At 41.0% G+C, this 17,820-nt stretch overlaps 1 protein-coding gene across 6 annotated transcripts in view; it reads left to right on the forward strand.

Moving 5' to 3' along the window:
• The window catches only part of LOC110501496 (growth factor receptor-bound protein 14), a 63,772-nt gene extending 47,856 nt beyond the window's left edge, over nucleotides 1–15,916 (forward strand). For all 6 annotated transcript variants that reach the window (XM_021579095.3, XM_021579097.3, XM_021579096.3 and 3 more), the window contains 11 exons: nucleotides 7,290–7,411; nucleotides 7,571–7,645; nucleotides 7,880–8,017; nucleotides 11,089–11,199; nucleotides 11,363–11,458; nucleotides 11,550–11,609; nucleotides 12,714–12,830; nucleotides 12,965–13,034; nucleotides 13,626–13,713; nucleotides 13,922–14,015; nucleotides 14,096–15,916. In XM_021579095.3, coding sequence (XP_021434770.1) covers nucleotides 7,290–7,411; nucleotides 7,571–7,645; nucleotides 7,880–8,017; nucleotides 11,089–11,199; nucleotides 11,363–11,458; nucleotides 11,550–11,609; nucleotides 12,714–12,830; nucleotides 12,965–13,034; nucleotides 13,626–13,713; nucleotides 13,922–14,015; nucleotides 14,096–14,242 — 1,118 coding nt within the window. In that variant the 3' untranslated portion in view covers nucleotides 14,243–15,916. The remainder of the gene's footprint in view (nucleotides 1–7,289; nucleotides 7,412–7,570; nucleotides 7,646–7,879; nucleotides 8,018–11,088; nucleotides 11,200–11,362; nucleotides 11,459–11,549; nucleotides 11,610–12,713; nucleotides 12,831–12,964; nucleotides 13,035–13,625; nucleotides 13,714–13,921; nucleotides 14,016–14,095) is intronic.
• The last annotated feature ends 1,904 nt before the right edge of the window (nucleotides 15,917–17,820 follow it).

Below are 17,820 nucleotides of genomic sequence, written 5' to 3' on the forward strand. Positions count from 1 at the left end.
AACCTGCATTTCTTTTGCCTAAATATGCAGGTTTAAAAATGTATACTTCTGTGTATTGATTTTAAGAAAGGCATTGATGTTTATGGTTAGGTACACATTGGAACAACGACAGTCCTTTTTAGGACACGCTAGATAAACTAGTAATATCATCAACCATGTGATTATGATTGATTGTTTTTTATAAGATAAGTTTAATGCTAGCTAGCAACTTACCTTGGCTTCTTACTGCATTCGCGTAACAGGCAGGCTCCTCGTGAGGCAGGTGGTTAGAGCGTTGGACTAGTTAACCGTAAGGTTGCAAGATTGAATCCCTGAGCTGACAAGGTAAAAATCTGTCGTTCTGCCCCTGGACAAGGCAGTTAACCCACCGTTCCTAGGCCGTCATTGAAATTAAGAGTAGCGGAACTCCTCGCCAACGAAATTGCAGGGCAACAAATACAAATCAACAGAAATCTCATAAATCAAATTTCTCAAACATATACAAGTATTAGGCACTATTTTAAAGATATCTTTCTCATTAATCCAGCCACAGTGTCTGATTTCAAAAATGCTTTACAGCGAAAGCTCCACAAATGATTATATTAGGTCACCACCAACTCACAGAAAAACCCAGCCATTTTCCTGCCAAAGAAAGGAGTCACAAAAAGCACAAATAGAGAAAATTAATCACTATCCTTTGATGATCTTCATTAGATGGCACTCATAGGACTTCATGTTACACAATACATGTATGTTTTGTTCGATAAAGTGCATATTTGTATAAAAAAAATCAAATTTTACATTGGCGCGTTACGTTCAGTAGTTCTAAAACATGTGGTGATTGCAGAAAGCCACATGAATTCACAGAAATACTCATTATAAATTTTGATAAATTCTAGTGCTATGCATGGAACTTTAGATACACTTCTCCTTAATGCAACCGCTGTGTCAGATTTCAAAAAAACGTTACGGATAAAGCATAATCTGAGAACAGCGCTCGGAGCCCAAACCAGCCAGAGAAATATCCACCATGTTGGGTAGTCAACATTATTCATAAATAGCATTATAAATATTCACTTACCTTTGATGATCTTCATCAGAATGCACTCCCAGGAATCACAGTCCCACAATAAATGCTTGTTTTGTTCGATAATATCCATTTATGGACATTTATGTCCAATAGCTTCTTTTGTTAGGGCGTTTGGTAAACAAATCCAAAAGAGCGATCTGGTCCAGTCGGACGAAACGTTCAAAAAGTTATATTACAGGTCGAAGAAACTTGTCAAACTAAGTATAGAATCAATCTTTAGGATGTTTTTATCGTAAAAGTTCAATAATGTTCCAACAGGAGAATTCCATTGTCTGTAGAAAAGCCATGGAACGAGCTAACTCTCTCGTGACTGCGCGTCATGAGGCTGTGACACTCTGCCAGACCACTGACTCAAAGAGCTCTCATCCGGTCTCACTTCACAGTAAAGCCTCATTCAAGTTTCTAAAGACGGTTGACATCTAGTGGAAGCCTTAGGAAGTGCATCTTGACCCATATCCCACTGTATTCGATAGGCCTGAGTTCAAAAACAACAAACCTCAGATTTCCCACTTCCTGTTTGGATTTTTTTCTCAGGTTTTTGCCTGCCATATGAGTTATGTTATGCTCACAGACATCATTCAAACAGTTTTAGAAAATTCTGAGTGTTTTCTATCCAATACTAATAATAATATACATATATTAGCATCTGGGACTGAGTAGGAGGCAGTTCACTCTGGGCACGCTATTCATCCAAAAGTGAAAATGCTACCCCCTATCCCAATTAACTGACTTGCCTAGTTAAATAAAGGTGTAAAAAATTAAAGGTGTGTGTATGTATATATGAGGCTGTGACACTATGTATATATATGTGTGTGTGTGTATGTATGTATGTATGTATGTATGTATGTATGTATGTATGTATGTATGTATGTATGTATGTGTGTGTGTGTGTGTGTGTGTGTGTGTGTGTGTGTGTGTGTGTGTGTGTGTGTGTGTGTAATATATATATATATTCCGGTTTCAAATATCCCCTTTCCACTACGTTCAGACCATTATAATGGAGCAACAATAAATTATATACTAATCACAATGTTTTAATTAACAGATTTTGAGCATTAGTGTTACATATGCAAATAATACGGTCTTTTTTTTGTGCATATTTTAGCGCATGCTAATATTTATCTACTGGTATAGTGTGGCCATCCTTTGAATGCATCAACGTTTGGAGTGAATCTGATTATTTTTTTTATAGAATGGGTGGTTTGGAATTCCCATTGTTAGTCTCATGCCCATGACATACTAGAACAAAAATTGTACACTGAGTGTACAAAACATTAAGAACTCTTTCCATGACAGACTGACCAGTTGAAGACCGGTGAAAGCCATGATCCCTTATTGATGTCACTTGTTAAATCCACTTCAATGAGTGTAGATAAAGGGGAGGAGACAGGTTAAAGAAGGATTTTTAAGCCTTGAGACAATTGAGACATGGATTGTGTACGTGCCATTGAGGTTGAATAGGCAAGACAAAATATTTAAGTGCCTTTGAACGGGATATGCTAATAGGTGCCAGGCGCACTGGTTTGAGTGTGTCAAGAACTGCAACGCTGCAGGGTTTTTCACGCTCAACAGTTTCTCGTGTGTATCAAGAATGGTCCACCACCCAAATTACATCCAGCCAACTTGACACAACTGTAGGAAGCAATGGAGTCAAGATGGGCCAACATCCCTGTGGAATGCTTTCGTCACCTTCTACAGAGTCCTTGCCCCAATGAGTTGAGGCTGTTCTGAGGGCAAAGGGGGAGGGGGAAACATACACATGGCCACATTCATAAAAAGTGCCATTGTTTGTCGTTACCTAGCAATGCACTACTACTTTTACAGATCCACTGTCCCATCTGCCCAGCCATGCAACTTATAAACTTGATCTCCACTGTAAAAGCATCTAGGCGTTCTCTCCGACATTTCAAATATTGAAATGAGATCTCCACTGTGTCCCATAATAATGTTGTCAGGACAAGATAGACAGGCAGCTTTCCTCAGCCAGTAGAAATTATGAATATGCATCATTTTATGGATATATATAAATTAAATGTCAATAGAGAAACAGGCCAAATGAAATGCAGCTAGTTTGCGGTCTTTCTAACTGAAGTGATTGTGTTAGCCGTGTAATTGGCTTGCTAGCAAAGGGGAGGGGGAAGAGCCTCCAAAGCAACCATTTTTGTTTGCCATGGCAACCTGCAAAGTTATGAAACTATCAACCAGCGCTTGGGTAGTTTTTGACAGTCAATTTGAATAGAACTAGTGACCAGAGAAGCCCAAAAAATTGCACTTGACTACCAGTGTTAGTGAATGTAGCATCACGCTCTGTTGAAGTATGTGGTTTGAGAAAGAATCGTGCTTATTAATCCTGGCAACCCATTGCATAACCACAATAATACACTCGAGTCCATGTGTTATACATTTTTTATCATGGCTGTGGTCTAAGTCACTCAGCGAAAAATGCCATAACACATGGCCTCGTATTATTGCTTAATTAGTCTTTGAGAATAATTTGTATGATTTATTTGAAGCATTAGTGCCATATTGTCAAAGTGAATTCTTGTTAGTCTCCTTAGTTTTAAAGTTATCCATGCCAAACTTAAACCATCTTATCAGGGTAATGTCTTTGATAACCCTAAAACCATTCAAGTTGATAGGTCATTGTGGATTGGATTTACAGTGGATTTTTAAATGGATATGTAAAATCCCGATTTCCTGATTCATCAAGAACTCAGCTGTCTCTTAACCAATCCCTTAGCTTTTGTCAAACTAATTTAAGAGATGTACCATGGGTCTACATTGGCGTTATTTGAACTTATGGTTCATGAGAATACGTCTTCAAAGGTTTTCAAAAACGTCTAAGATGGAGGAAAATCTCTCCCAATTTACCTTATGGGTCCTTGAGGCAAATTTGTTCAGCATGAGGAAAGACGCCTACATACAAATTTCGACTTCTCTAGGTCAAACGAGGCGATGGATATGAGGGTTTTAAGTAAGACTGCTTATAACAATAGGTGCCTTTAAAAAAATAAAAATAATACGAAGTTACTCATGGCCTCTTGTTTTGGTGTGCCAAATTAGAAAAAAAGTGACCAATCTATGCTTGAGTTATTTGAACATGTCAAGGGGAGAAAAAAAAGCTAAATTCAGACAATAATGTGTTTGTTGTCTTTGCTGTGAACTTCTAATAACACCCACAGGGCCAGGACTCGTACTGTAACTCCCACCTTAGATTAATAAATAACTTATCTCTTGATAAAGTGTTAATAATCAATCTTCACTGTGTAACATTTTAATAGGTAGAAAAACACATGTCCTGCTGTGACACAGGTCTGATTTGTACTGGGCACTAAATGTGTTTTATATTGCTGTTATGATTAATTATGAACAAATAACCACTAATGTACTGTATGTGTAACGTTTTTAATTATGTTTCCACTTGCCACTGCATAAATGTGTATTTTAATGTTTTGTGTATTCTAATTGGTTGGTTTAAGTTAGATTGTCAATAAGAGGTAATGTCATTGGCTACGCTTGCAGATGGGGGGAGATTGCAAACATCAATTATTCCCAGTCTGATATTGGACATGCAGGTCACATTCTGAAATACTGTATTATATTTAAGCAATTAGGCCCAAGAGGGTGTGGTACAGTGCATTGGGGGAAAGTATTCAGACCCCTTGACTTTTCCACATTCTGTTACGTTGCAGCCTTATTCTAAAATTGATTAAATCATTTTTTTTCTCATCAATCTACACACAATACACCATAATGACAAAGCAAAAACAGGTTTGTAGAAATTTTTGCACTTTATCAACAAAAATGGAAATATGACATTTACATAGGTATTCAGATCCTTTACTTAGTACTTTGTTGAAGCACCTTTGGCAACGATACAGCCTCGACTCTTCTTGGGTATGATGCTACAAGCTTGGCACACCTGTATTTGGGGAGTTTCTCCCATTTTATTCTCTGTAGATCCTCTCAAGCTCTGTCAGTTTAGATGGGGAGCATCGCTGCACAGATATTTTCAAGTCTTTCGGTGTTCAGAATGATGGAGGCCACTGTGTTTTTGGGGACCTTCAATGCTGCAGAAATGTTTTTGTGCCTTGACACAATCCTGTCTCTGAGCTCTACAGAGAATTCCTTTGACCTCATGGCTTTGTTTTTGTTCTGACATGCACTGTCAACTATGGGAGCTTTTATATACAGTACCAGTCAAACGATTGGACACACCTACTCATTAAAGTTTTGGTATTTTTTTTGTACTATTTTCATTCTAGACAAACTATGAAATAACACATGGAATCATGTAGTAACCAAAAAAGTGTTAAACAAATCAAAATATATTTGAGATTCTTCAAAGTAGCCACCCTTTGCCTTGACAGCTTTGCACACCCTTGTCATTCTCTCAACCAGCTTCAACTGGAATGCTTTTCGAACAGTCTTGAAGGATTTCCCACATATACTGAGCACTTGTTGGCTGCTTTTCCTTCACTTTGCGGTCCAACTCATCCCAAACCATCTCAACTGGGTTGAGGTTGGGTGATTGTGGAGGCTAGGTCATCTGATGCTGCACTCCATCACTCTCCTTGTTGGTCAAATAGCCCTTACCCAGCCTGGAGGTGTGTTGGGTCATTGTCCTGTTGAAAAACAAATGATAGTCACACTCAGCACAAACCAGATGGGATGGCATATCGCTGCCGAATGCTTTTGACTGATACTGTAGACAAGTGTGTGCCTTTCCAAATCATATCCCATGAATTGAATTTACCACAGGTGGACTCCAATCAAGTTGTAGAACCATCTGAAGGATGATCGATGGAAACAGGAGGCACCTGAGCTCAATTTCAGGTCTAATAGCAAAAGGTCTGAATTCTTATGTAAATAAGTTATGTTTGTGCACGTTCAAGACCGAAAAAACATTTATGGTACGGAGAACAGTAGAAACATTGTGGAGCAATGGATGGTCCCATTCAAAGTTATCAATCCCTCACCGAAGCCAGTAACAGTGAGACGCAATGCCAAGATAGCTGAGGTTTTTCCCTGTATGGCATTGGAGGACTTTGCCACTGACTACTTGGATTGTTTGTAGTGTGCAAGTGGAATTCGGCAGAGGAGAATGTAACGTGGTTAATTATGTTTCCATTTGCCACTGCAGAAATGTGTATTTCAATGTTTTTGTATTCTAATGGGTTGGTTTAACTCAGATGTCAATACGAGGTAAAGTCATTGGCTACGCTTGCACATAGGGGGAGATTGCGAACGTACATTCCTCTGTCTGTTATTGATATGCAAGCAGTAGGTCACGTTCTGAAATACTGTATTTTAATTTAACTGGGTGATTTGAGCCCTGACAGCCGTGGTATATCAGACCGTATACCACAAAATATTTATTTTAACTGCTCTAATTACGTTGGTAACCAGGTTATAATAGCAATAAGGCACTCCGGAGGGTTGTGTGATATGGCCAATATACCACGGCTAAGGGCTGTGTCCAGGAGAACAGCCCTTAGCCGTGGTATATTGGCCATATACCACACCGCCTCAAGCCTTATTGCTTAAATGTACAATGTGTACGAGTTCACTATGTACATGTCCTGATGTTGGGGGCTTCCTGGATGTGCTTTTGTATGTTATTAAGAGTAAGAGCGCGTTAGCTTCCATGCTCTAAATGTAATGGTCACATTAGCCCCTGCTAAGTCACTTATTTCCATGCTAACAGGCTAATCACGAATCTATAGCCATCGACATTCTGTTGTCCTGCACGTCTGCACATCTGATGCGCTTCCTTATGTCTATCATCTGGAACTTATATTTATTGTATTTTGTACTATTTTCGCAATTGTTATATTTGATTTAAAAAATGTAACAAAATTCCCAGTCTGATATTGACATTCAAGCGAGTAAACACCAATCAACTGGGATTGCTGGCTGGACAGTCCTTTCTTTCAAAACACAACGCAAGAGTTACGAAGTACGATCACATCTGTTAACACTGGTGCCGAGACCAGTCGTGCTTGTGCTCGCTGGACAGCTGTTACATGTGATCACAACTATATGTTTGAGCGGATAACCTTACTTTGAACCTTGATGATGCATTATGGTATTGTGACAAGGAACATGGACGGATGCTGTAGGTTTGACTAACTTGACCTTTCTCACTTTCCCCTCTGTCCATGTCTTTGTCTTTTTGTGGTCTCTACATTTTGACATTTCTTTCTCCTGTATCCACCAGAAAGAATCATAGAAGACCATGAATCTGTTATGGAGGTGCTGTCTGGTTGGGCCATGGACACAGACAGTCGGTTATATTTCCGGAAGAACTATGCCAAATATGAATTCTTCAATAAACCGCTGGTAAGATTGAGGGTGTGATATTAGCAAAGAAAATGGTGTACTCATGTAAACATTATCCCGCCTGTTATCTTAATGCACTCAGCCGAACCAGTAGGTATTAATTAGTTGATATAAAGAGCATGTGTGTTGTTATGACTGATGTTGTTTTCATGTTGATAGGATTTTTTCCCAGATCACATGGTGTCCATATCAAGTGAAACCAACGGGATGATGAACCACTCTCAGCTAATACAGGTATCCTTCAAGCTACATTCTACATGTACATTATCTTCACTTTAAAAGGGACAGAGTTTTGGGAGCCAGTTTCCTGGACACGGATTAAGCCAAGTCCTGGACTGACAAGCCCTTTTCAAAGGAGATTCTTCAGCTGGTTTGCTTGCAAGTCCAAGACCAGGCTTAATCTGTGTCCAGGAAACAGCCCTTCAGTGGTGCTGCTAAAGTATTTACGGACTGCTTTCTGTCCAACAGACTTTTCTCAACTCGAGCACTTGTCCAGAGATCCATGGGCACCTCCATGCCAAAGAACAAGGCAGGAAGTCTTGGAAGAAGTTCTACTTTGTCTTGAGGAGGTCAGGTCTCTACTTCTCCAACAAGGGGACATCAAAGGTCCGTCAATGTCATTGATACATTAGTGTGCATTCAGATGTTTCCTAAGTAGCTGTCAAGTTTTCCAGATTTCAATAAAACATGAATTCATTACAATATGAATGGAATAGATTTCCTTCCCAAAATAATGTTAAAAAGTATGTTTTTGCAAAAAGCAACTAGATTTCAGGAGATAATTGAACTTTTTTGCTGGCTGCTCTATGGGATCATTTGATAACTCTGTGTCAATGTGCCAGAGTGGTGTGGTGTACAGTAGGGGACTAGCTCGCTCTTGTCTCCTGGCTGCTTTGTGTAACTGGTTGAGCTAGATTTCCCTTAGCTCAGCTGGCATGCCACTGCCAGGGACTGAGCCCTCAACACCCACCGCTGACAGGTGAGGCTTAGACCTGCCCAGCGCTGTGTCAAGCCAACCACTTCTCCCTCTCCCAACAACAGAAGACACTAGAACACAAAAAGACTTCGGTTTGCTTTCTCAAATACAGGTGACGAAATTAGAGAAGTAAGATCTGACTTTGTTTCTTTTGGTTTGATTTGAAGGGATTTACAGTGCCTTGCGAAAGTATTCGGCCCCCTTGAACTTTGCGACCTTTTGCCACATTTCAGGCTTCAAACATAAAGATATAAAACTGTATTTTTTTGTGAAGAATCAACAACAAGTGGGACACAATCATGAAGTGGAACGACATTTTTTAACAAATCAAAAACTGAAAAATTGGGCGTGCAAAATTATTCAGCCCCTTTACTTTCAGTGCAGCAAACTCTCTCCAGAAGTTCAGTGAGGATCTCTGAATGATCCAATGTTGACCTAAATGACTAATGATGATAAATACAATCCACCTGTGTGTAATCAAGTCTCCGTATAAATGCACCTGCACTGTGATAGTCTCAGAGGTCCGTTAAAAGCGCAGAGAGCATCACGAAGAACAAGGAACACACCAGGCAGGTCCGAGATACTGTTGTGAAGAAGTTTAAAGCCGGATTTGGATACAAAAATATTTCCCAAGCTTTAAACATCCCAAGGAGCACTGTGCAAGCGATAATATTGAAATGGAAGGAGTATCAGACCACTGCAAATCTACCAAGACCTGGCCGTCCCTCTAAACTTTCAGCTCATACAAGGAGAAGACTGATCAGAGATGCAGCCAAGAGGCCCATGATCACTCTGGATGAACTGCAGAGATCTACAGCTGAGGTGGGAGACTCTGTCCATAGGACAACAATCAGTTGTATATTGCACAAATCTGGCCTTTATGGAAGAGTGGCAAGAAGAAAGCCATTTCTTAAAGATATCCATAAAAAGTGTCGTTTAAAGTTTGCCACAAGCCACCTGGGAGACACACCAAACGTGGAAGAAGGTGCTCTGGTCAGATGAAACCAAAATTGAACTTTTTGGCAACAATGCAAAACGTTATGTTTGGCGTAAAAGCAACACAGCTGAACACACCATCCCCACTGTCAAACATGGTGGTGGCAGCATCATGGTTTGGGCCTGCTTTTCTTCAGCAGGGACAGGGAAGATGGTTAAAATTGATGGGAAGATGGATGGAGCCAAATACAGGACCATTCTGGAAGAAAACCTGATGGAGTCTGCAAAAGACCTGAGACTGGGACGGAGATTTGTCTTCCAACAAGACAATGATCCAAAACATAAAGCAAAATCTACAATGGAATGGTTCAAAAATAAACATATCCAGGTGTTAGAATGGCCAAGTCAAAGTCCAGACCTGAATCCAATCGAGAATCTGTGGAAAGAACTGAAAACTGCTGTTCACAAATGCTCTCCATCCAACCTCACTGAGCTCGAGCTGTTTTGCAAGGAGGAATGGGAAAAAATGTCAGTCTCTCCATGTGCAAAACTGATAGAGACATACCCCAAGTGACTTACAGCTGTAATCGCAGCTAAAGGTGGCGCTACAAAGTATTAACTTAAGGGGGCTGAATAATTTTGCACGCCCAATTTTTCAGTTTTTGATTTGTTAAAAAAGTTTGAAATATCCAATAAATGTCGTTCCACTTCATGATTGTGTCCCACTTGTTGTTGATTCTTCACCAAAAAAATACAGTTTTATGTCTTTGTATTTGAAGCCTGAAATGTGGCAAAAGGTCGCAAAGTTCAAGGGGGCCGAATTCTTTCGCAAGGCACTGTATAATGTGTAAATTGGTTTTGGCCCTACACATTGCCAGTCAATCAGTCAACACAAACACAGACAACTATAGCTACCCGTTCTTTACACTGTGCCACAGAAGTGAGAATGTTGTGTCGCAGTCCCACCAGGTTTGAACAATGGTTTGCTTTGTGCTTCTCTGCTTGGTAAATCTCCTTTGCCTTGGCTCCCTGACAGTGTTCTTATTGTATAAATAGAGCTCTTATCACTTTGTCACATATTTGGTCCTATGTCAAACACTAGCCACACCTACAGTGTAATGGATAGGCCAGTATTATTTGCTTGACTATGTTGAAGTGTTTCAACCTCGTCCCACCTCTCCATTTTTAAGGAGTCTGCAGCAAAAACAACAATCTCTTTTTATTCTGTGATCACAATGGACCAGGTTGATGGGAATCTTTGTCCCAAATGGCTCCCTACTCCCTATCCAGTGCTCTTGGACTCATAGGGCTCTTGTCAAAAGTAGTTTGCTGTAAAGGGAGTAGAGTGCCATTTGCGATGCAGACAAAAACTCCAAGCTACTCCCTCTTTACTATTGTCACAGTGACCAACATACTTCAGACTGGCATTATACCACATGCCTCAACTGCTAGCTTTTCCTTACGTTGACCCGGCCCACTAAGCTCACACAGATTTACGTCTGTGTGTACATAATGGCCAAGAATTATGACATTGCAGTCTTTATTTGCTTAGCATCTGTCTTCACACTGGGCAGCCCTGCATTGTTCACATTTCTGCCCTGATCCCTCACATAGTTAGATTTGGTAATGGAACTTGAGTCTACTCTACAGTGGAATGCAAGAACCAACCCCTCGTTGCAATGGAGCATGGTCGGGGGGGTGTTCCGTAAAGGGGACACTGAAAGGCATGTGGGGATTTGAGACATTTGTTGTTTTCTATTCACAGGAACCAAGACATCTCCAGTTCATCGCCGAGTTCAGTGACGGCGACGTCTACACGTTACTATCAGCGAGAAAGATACACGGAGCGCCTACGGACTATGGCTTCTGTGTCAAGGTACTTTATTACTTTCTGTCTATTAACCTATATTTGGTGTTTTATCATGTTAACTTATTCAAGTCTAACTTTATTTATCCCATCAGGGACAATTTAAGAAAGTCAAGTCATTTCCAAGTTATGTTTGGTAAATTCATGCTTTCTCTTCATGATGATCCTCCAGTCTACCAAGCGTGGCTCTCCACGGGACCTCAAGCTGTTATGTGCAGATGACGAGCAAACCAGAACCTGCTGGGTCACTGCCATGCGCCTCTTTAAGGTACAGTCTTCCACGCTGCCCCCCCCTCTGTCTAGTGTCTACACATCTAAAGGCTTGCCTTTTTGAAACGTGCTCATGTTTTGTGTTGCAGTATGGGATGCAGCTGTACCAAAACTTCATTCAACCACACCAGAAACAGAAAACACCTATGGTAAGTGATGTGTAGATGCAATGTGCTGATACACTGTTTAACAGCACATGACACAGGACACACAGTCAGTATTCATCCTTGGATTGATTTTCCAGAATATTCTGAAATGTGCGTATTCTCCCCCTCAAATAAGAGTATTCTGTATGAGTAAACACCTGTTCTATTTTGGGCACTGGAACATGTTCCAGCCTGTCTGCTCTAAAAATAACCTTTAGATCAGCTGCTCTCAGACTTACCAACTCATCACCCCTGCTTTGCTGTCAGAAGAACGCAAAGAGTGGCCAGGCATGGGGCTTCGACCCTGAGCTCAGCGCTGCACAGGGAGGGGCTAGGATGCATCTCAAATGGTGTACTTTTTCAACCAGGGCCCTATGAGATACCCTATGGTCCCTGGTGAAAAGTAGTGCACTATATAGGAAATAGGGTACCGTTAGGGACACACTTAGACTAACCCTCTGGGAACACCCTGGCATACAGCTGTTACAGCCTCGAGCACGACGTGCCGTTCGACTACGGACAGAGAATCAAATCACAATGAAACCAATCCAACGAAAGGAGCAATCAGTTTGTTTGCACAATGATGCCTGGGAGCCCCAGAATGATCTTTGCATCGCCTGAATAGACCCAGACCGGGGCGGAGAGTCTTAGAAGGATTGGAATGTTTCTATCCTTAGAGTAAACAGTCGTCACTTTGTGCCCTTAAGGATCCCGAGGTTAGGGCTGATAGAGGGGCAAACCATGGCAATTTTAAAGGCTTCTCACTAATCCTGATAACTATTTTCTTTTGTGTGTGATTTATTTAGAACCGGTGACTACGACAGCTTAAGGGACCATAATCAATTCTATGTGCCCATGTGTCATTTTATTCACATCCCGTCTAATCCCCAGTCACTGGAGGACATTCTGCTCGGAATCATCTAGAAATTATACTGTCAAACTTCTCCGACACTAGATGGCAGCACAATGCCACACACAAAAGCATGAATGTGCTTCTCCTATAACCTGTCACTCACTTATCTATCTAATTTTTTCAAACGTTAAAACCCTGTTACACTGTATACTCATAATAATGTATACCACCTCAAACACAATGTATATTTCCAGAGAAGTATCTCCGAGAACTCCTTGGTGGCCATGGACTTCTCAGGACACAAGAGCCGGGTGATCGAGAACCCCTCGGAGGCGCTGTCCGTAGCCGTGGAGGAGGGGCTCTCATGGAGGGTAGGCCATTGGTTCTCTCTCTGAAGTCATTTCTCTCTACTCAGCGAGTATAAGGTATGAAATGATGGTGCAGCCATGTGAAAATAGTCCTAGCATGTGACACTTGAAATGCTCTTCTCTCTCTCTCCCTTTAGAGGAAAAGCTGCCACCGTCTGAGCTCCCATGGAAGCCCGTCCACCTCTCAGAGTCCCATGTCAAACATAGGTTAGTAGAAGGCCACTTTCAACATCCAAGCAGCAGCTTCCATCGATACAGCCACATGACTCTCTTGACCAGATACACTGTGCTTAATGACTCAGCCACCAGTGTCGTGTCCTCTCCCTCCCTTTGACACATGGGTCGTATTCATTAGTGCACACCGTAGCAATACGATTTTGGCGGCAGGTAAACTAGCGGTTAGAGCGTTTGGCTGCTATCCGAAAGGTCGCTAGTATCCCTGAGTCGACATGGTGAAAAATCTGCCTGTGCCCTTGTTCGAGGCGCTTAACCCTGATTGCTCCAGGGTTGCCGTAGATACTGGCAGAGCCTGGCACTGACCCCACTCTTCAAAGGTGTCTCAAGGAGAGTTGGCATATCCCCAAAAAACATTTCCATTTCACATATGCATATTAATACACACTTGTACGTGTATGAAATAGGACAAATATAAGCACCCGCCAAATGTATTATTTTGCAACGGATAACTGAAACGAGCGTTTCTTATTGGACAAGTTCAGCTAGTCACTCAGTTTCTGCATGTTTCCTTCCGTTTGGTGCCTAATGAACATCACCATGGTTGTCCTGTGTGTTTTGTAGCTCTCCATATGGCCCAGCCCTGGTTCCACAGCAAACTGTCCAGAGATGAGGCACACCGCTTAATCACTCAACAGGGTCTGATTGATGGGTGAGCAGCATCAGGCACTTTTCTATGCGTTGTTTGACACTGCAAGCTAAAGAGTTTACCTATGGATTTTATTGTAGAGTAATTTACTCTCTTATTTTTTTCCAGACAGAAATTTGTAAAAAAAAAAACGACAACAAAAAATGAAAAGTTGTTCTTGATGAAACCGAGAGACTTTGTTACTTTGAACTTTGAAACTCTTTGTTTTCAGAGTATTTCTTCTAAGGGACAGCCAAAGCAACCCCAATACATTTGTACTGTCACTGTGTCACACACAGAGAATCAAACACTTTCAGATCTTACTGGTGAGTATAACCTTTTTGTCTTGGTATGTTCTCTACTCTTTCAGACAACATCTTGTTCAAGTTTGTGTTTTGTGTGCCAGGTGGATGAAGAGGGGGAATTGTTCTACAGCCTAGATGACGGTCACACGCGCTTCACTGATCTGATCCAGCTAGTGGAGTTCTACCAGCTCAACCGAGGAGTGCTGCCCTGCAAACTCAAACACCACTGTGCCAGGATCACCCTCTGAGGGGGAAGGGGTCTCCAAGGGCCCCATACATACCTTTAATCACAGCCAATATCCCTCTGGAGAACCAACCACCCACGCATCCCTCCTTCCCTCCCATGCCATGGCAAAGGAGACACCGAGAACACCTCCAGACATAAACAAACTGAAACCACTTATCACCTTCTAGAATCCATTCTCTTGGAGAAAACCGTGGTGATCCAATATTTTGTAATGACTTGTGTTTTTCACTAAACTATGAAATGGGTGTTATGGTGAAAAAAATAGATGACGACATTGTGTCATACGTGACCATAGGTGTTGAGAAACATGGCGTTGGAAAAAAGTGAATCTACTGTAGAATTGATGTGACTGAGAGGGCTCTATTGCGAGCCCATTGGTTGGCCCTGTATGTTAGCCCAGGTGTGGTGACGAATCACAAACACCACGGGGACTGTGTCGAGTCCAAACTTCCGTTAATATACTGTATACACAATGCAAGCATGATCCACATTGTATCGGCTCACTTTACTACACTCTATGGGAATAAACATTTACTGTAGCCAACGGTTGAAACCGTAGAGCGAGAGCTGATATTTGACAGTGTGTGTTCACACCTCGAGAGTAGAATGACCAGTGTGGTATAGCCATCAATGTGCATTATCGGCACAGTTAAGCTGAACCTGGTAATTAGTCAGTAGAAGGGGATCACTGCTACCAGACAAGACGAGGCATGATGGGAAATGTAGTATGTTGACTCTAGAGGAGGCTGGTGGGAAGAGCTATAGGATGAAGGGCTCATTTGTAATTGCTGGAATGGATTAAATTAAACTGGGGGTGAACATGTGGTTTCCATAAGTTTGATACCGTTCCATTAATTCCATTCCAGCCGTTACAATAAGCCCATCCTCCTACAGCTCCTCCCACTAGCCTCCTCTGGTAGGCTACAGTGGTCCTCTGGCCTTGGTCATCTCCTGGGTAAGCGAAGCTGTTTTATCAAATCTCAAGGAATTCCGGTGTATTTCTAAAAAAAATTAAAAAATGTAAAAGATTGTTTATTTTCTATTTTCGAGGTATGAGTAGCCGAGGAGAATTCAAAGTGGTTTCATGTTGTTTAAGCTGGACATTGACCGCTGTAGGGAGAGCATGCACAACAACATGCTTTTACTAGCCTGCACTGTACATTTATTGGCAATGTATTGGTTGCATTTGAATCAATAAACGGAAGGCTGCTCCCTTTTTGTTCTCGCAAGAGCAGCAGAATATATTTTTGACTGATTTGAGATTCAAAGATAGAAATACAGTATAATATTGTGATTTTTTTTTTATTGATCAAAATCTGAATTGTTGTACATTGAAATGAATGTTTTATAGTATTTTTTTTTCTTTCTCCAAGATTCAGGTAAAGCATGTGCAGCACCTGAAATGGTTACATTTTGACGTAAAGAACCATGACTTATATCATGTACTGTTTTGTTGCTTCATTTTGGAAACGGTACTGTAATCATGCAGCAATTTATACAGACAGGTTTCACCAGTACAATATAATAAAACAAGGTGTAACTTACTTTGATACAAGTGACAAGCAAGACATGTTAACAATGCACTTCACACAATATTTCGTTTTAACATAAAGAACAGTGCATTTAAACAGTAATGATGTCATGGACTGCAATGTTTTATAAAGGAAACAAAATCAATGTCTACTTGCAATGTATGATTTCAGTTTTATAATTATGTATTGAGAGCAAGCCACAAGGTAAACAAACACACAGTAGCTAGGTTTCTATACAATTGGCAGCAGATTGTCATATGAATATTCTCAAATCTGCATAAAAACCTTGTCGGCATTTTCATCAAACTGACTTACATCATCATGCACCGAATTTGATGAAATGCACATAAAAGTAACTTATGTCGTTAAAATTCCTATGTACTGAATAAAACATTTAAGTTAAGTGGGACTCTCTCAGAAACGTTCCGAGAACGTTAAGAAACAACATTCTGTGCGAATGTCAGTACTTCAGCATAATGCTTTCTGCAGGTTTCCTCATAGTTCAATTTAGTCATGTTCTCAAATTGTTTAGAGAATGTTAAGAAACAACGTTCTTCTGTGGGAATTCAAGTACTTCAGCATAACGGTTTCCTTGGGGCTATATTTTAGTCGTTCTCAGAACATTAAGAAAACGTTTTAAGAATGTTATTTAAAAACACATTCTGTTCTCAGCATTAACAAAACTCTATCTTGTTAAGTGTGTTGGCCGCACCCACTAATTGGCCACACCTGATTTATAAAAAGTGCTTGTTTTCTTTAAAATAGGGTCTGTTTGAATAGACTAAAATGAACTGCGTTGTAAAACAGCATGGTATGGTAGCGCCATCCTGGTGTACTAATTGGTGGACTTATTCCATGGATAAAGAGCAGGAGATCATAGGTTTAAATCTCACTGAAGCCATGCCACAATAAAAAAACAAATGTGCTAGCTGGGGGGTTACACAGACTGTTAAAGGGCAACTGCACTTCCTGATTTAGCCTTGTTTTAGATTTGGTTCATTAAGAAATGCTAGTGACCATGACGGAATTCAAACGCGAGTTGGTTTCATGCGGGTGTCGTGTGTATTCACAGTTGGGAACAGTTAGCCAATTAGCTTCAGCCGGCTGGTGTGCAACCGACCGTGGCAGAGTGGGGCGGCAGGTAGTCTAGTGGTTAGAGTGTTGGACTAGTAACCGAAAGGTTGCAAGATCGAGTCCCCGAGTTGACAAGGTATATGTCGTTCTGCCCCTGAACAAGGCAGTTAACCCACTGTTCCAAGGCCGTCATTGAAAATAAAAATGTGTTCTTAACTGACTTGCCTAGTTAAATAAAGGTAAAAACTTTGGATAGCCTATCACTGGGGCTAGTTAGTTATTTTTAGGCTAGGAATTAGGAATTTTCAGGCTACATTGTGTATTTTTTACGATGGTCCCTAACTAGTCCCATAAGTCAACCCAAATTTACCACAAGTATTAGGATCGGGGCTTATGCAGCTGCACTCCGAATTGATGATTACTTGTGTCCTGCCAGCTGTGGGCATGTGGGCAGGATTGAAACAAACCCGACCTTAATTTAGATTGTGATGCAGTCACGACCAGTGCAGTGACTTTATGACCAAAATTACCCCATTTAAACTCTGTACTCAATATTGACAGTAGAATACATGTTTCTGACTCATACTCAAAGCCACATAGGCTGTTCTCTAAATGAGAAGTTGTTTTTTTAGGGTCAGTTTCTCTTTAAGAGCAGTTAGCTGCTTTCTTTTTATACCACAGGAGGGTGGGGGCACCTTAATTGGGGAGAGCGGGCTTGTGTTAGTAACTGGAGTGGAATTATTTAATGGTTTCCAGGTGTTTGATCATCATTCCATTTGGTCCATTCCGGCCATTATTATAAGCCATTCTCCCCTCAGCACCCTCCTGTGTTTTATACAGACCTAAATAGCCCAGTATCTACATGATCTGAAATGACAATGTACATATCATTTGTCTTCTATAAAGCTTTCTCTGTGTTCACTATTTCTCTGCATCTGTCATCAACAGTCACCCATTGTCCTCTTTGGTCACA

The sequence above is a fragment of the Oncorhynchus mykiss genome, chromosome 22 (genome assembly GCF_057628025.1).
Source record: "Oncorhynchus mykiss isolate SJ-2025 chromosome 22, ASM5762802v1, whole genome shotgun sequence".
Taxonomy (NCBI): domain Eukaryota; kingdom Metazoa; phylum Chordata; class Actinopteri; order Salmoniformes; family Salmonidae; genus Oncorhynchus; species Oncorhynchus mykiss.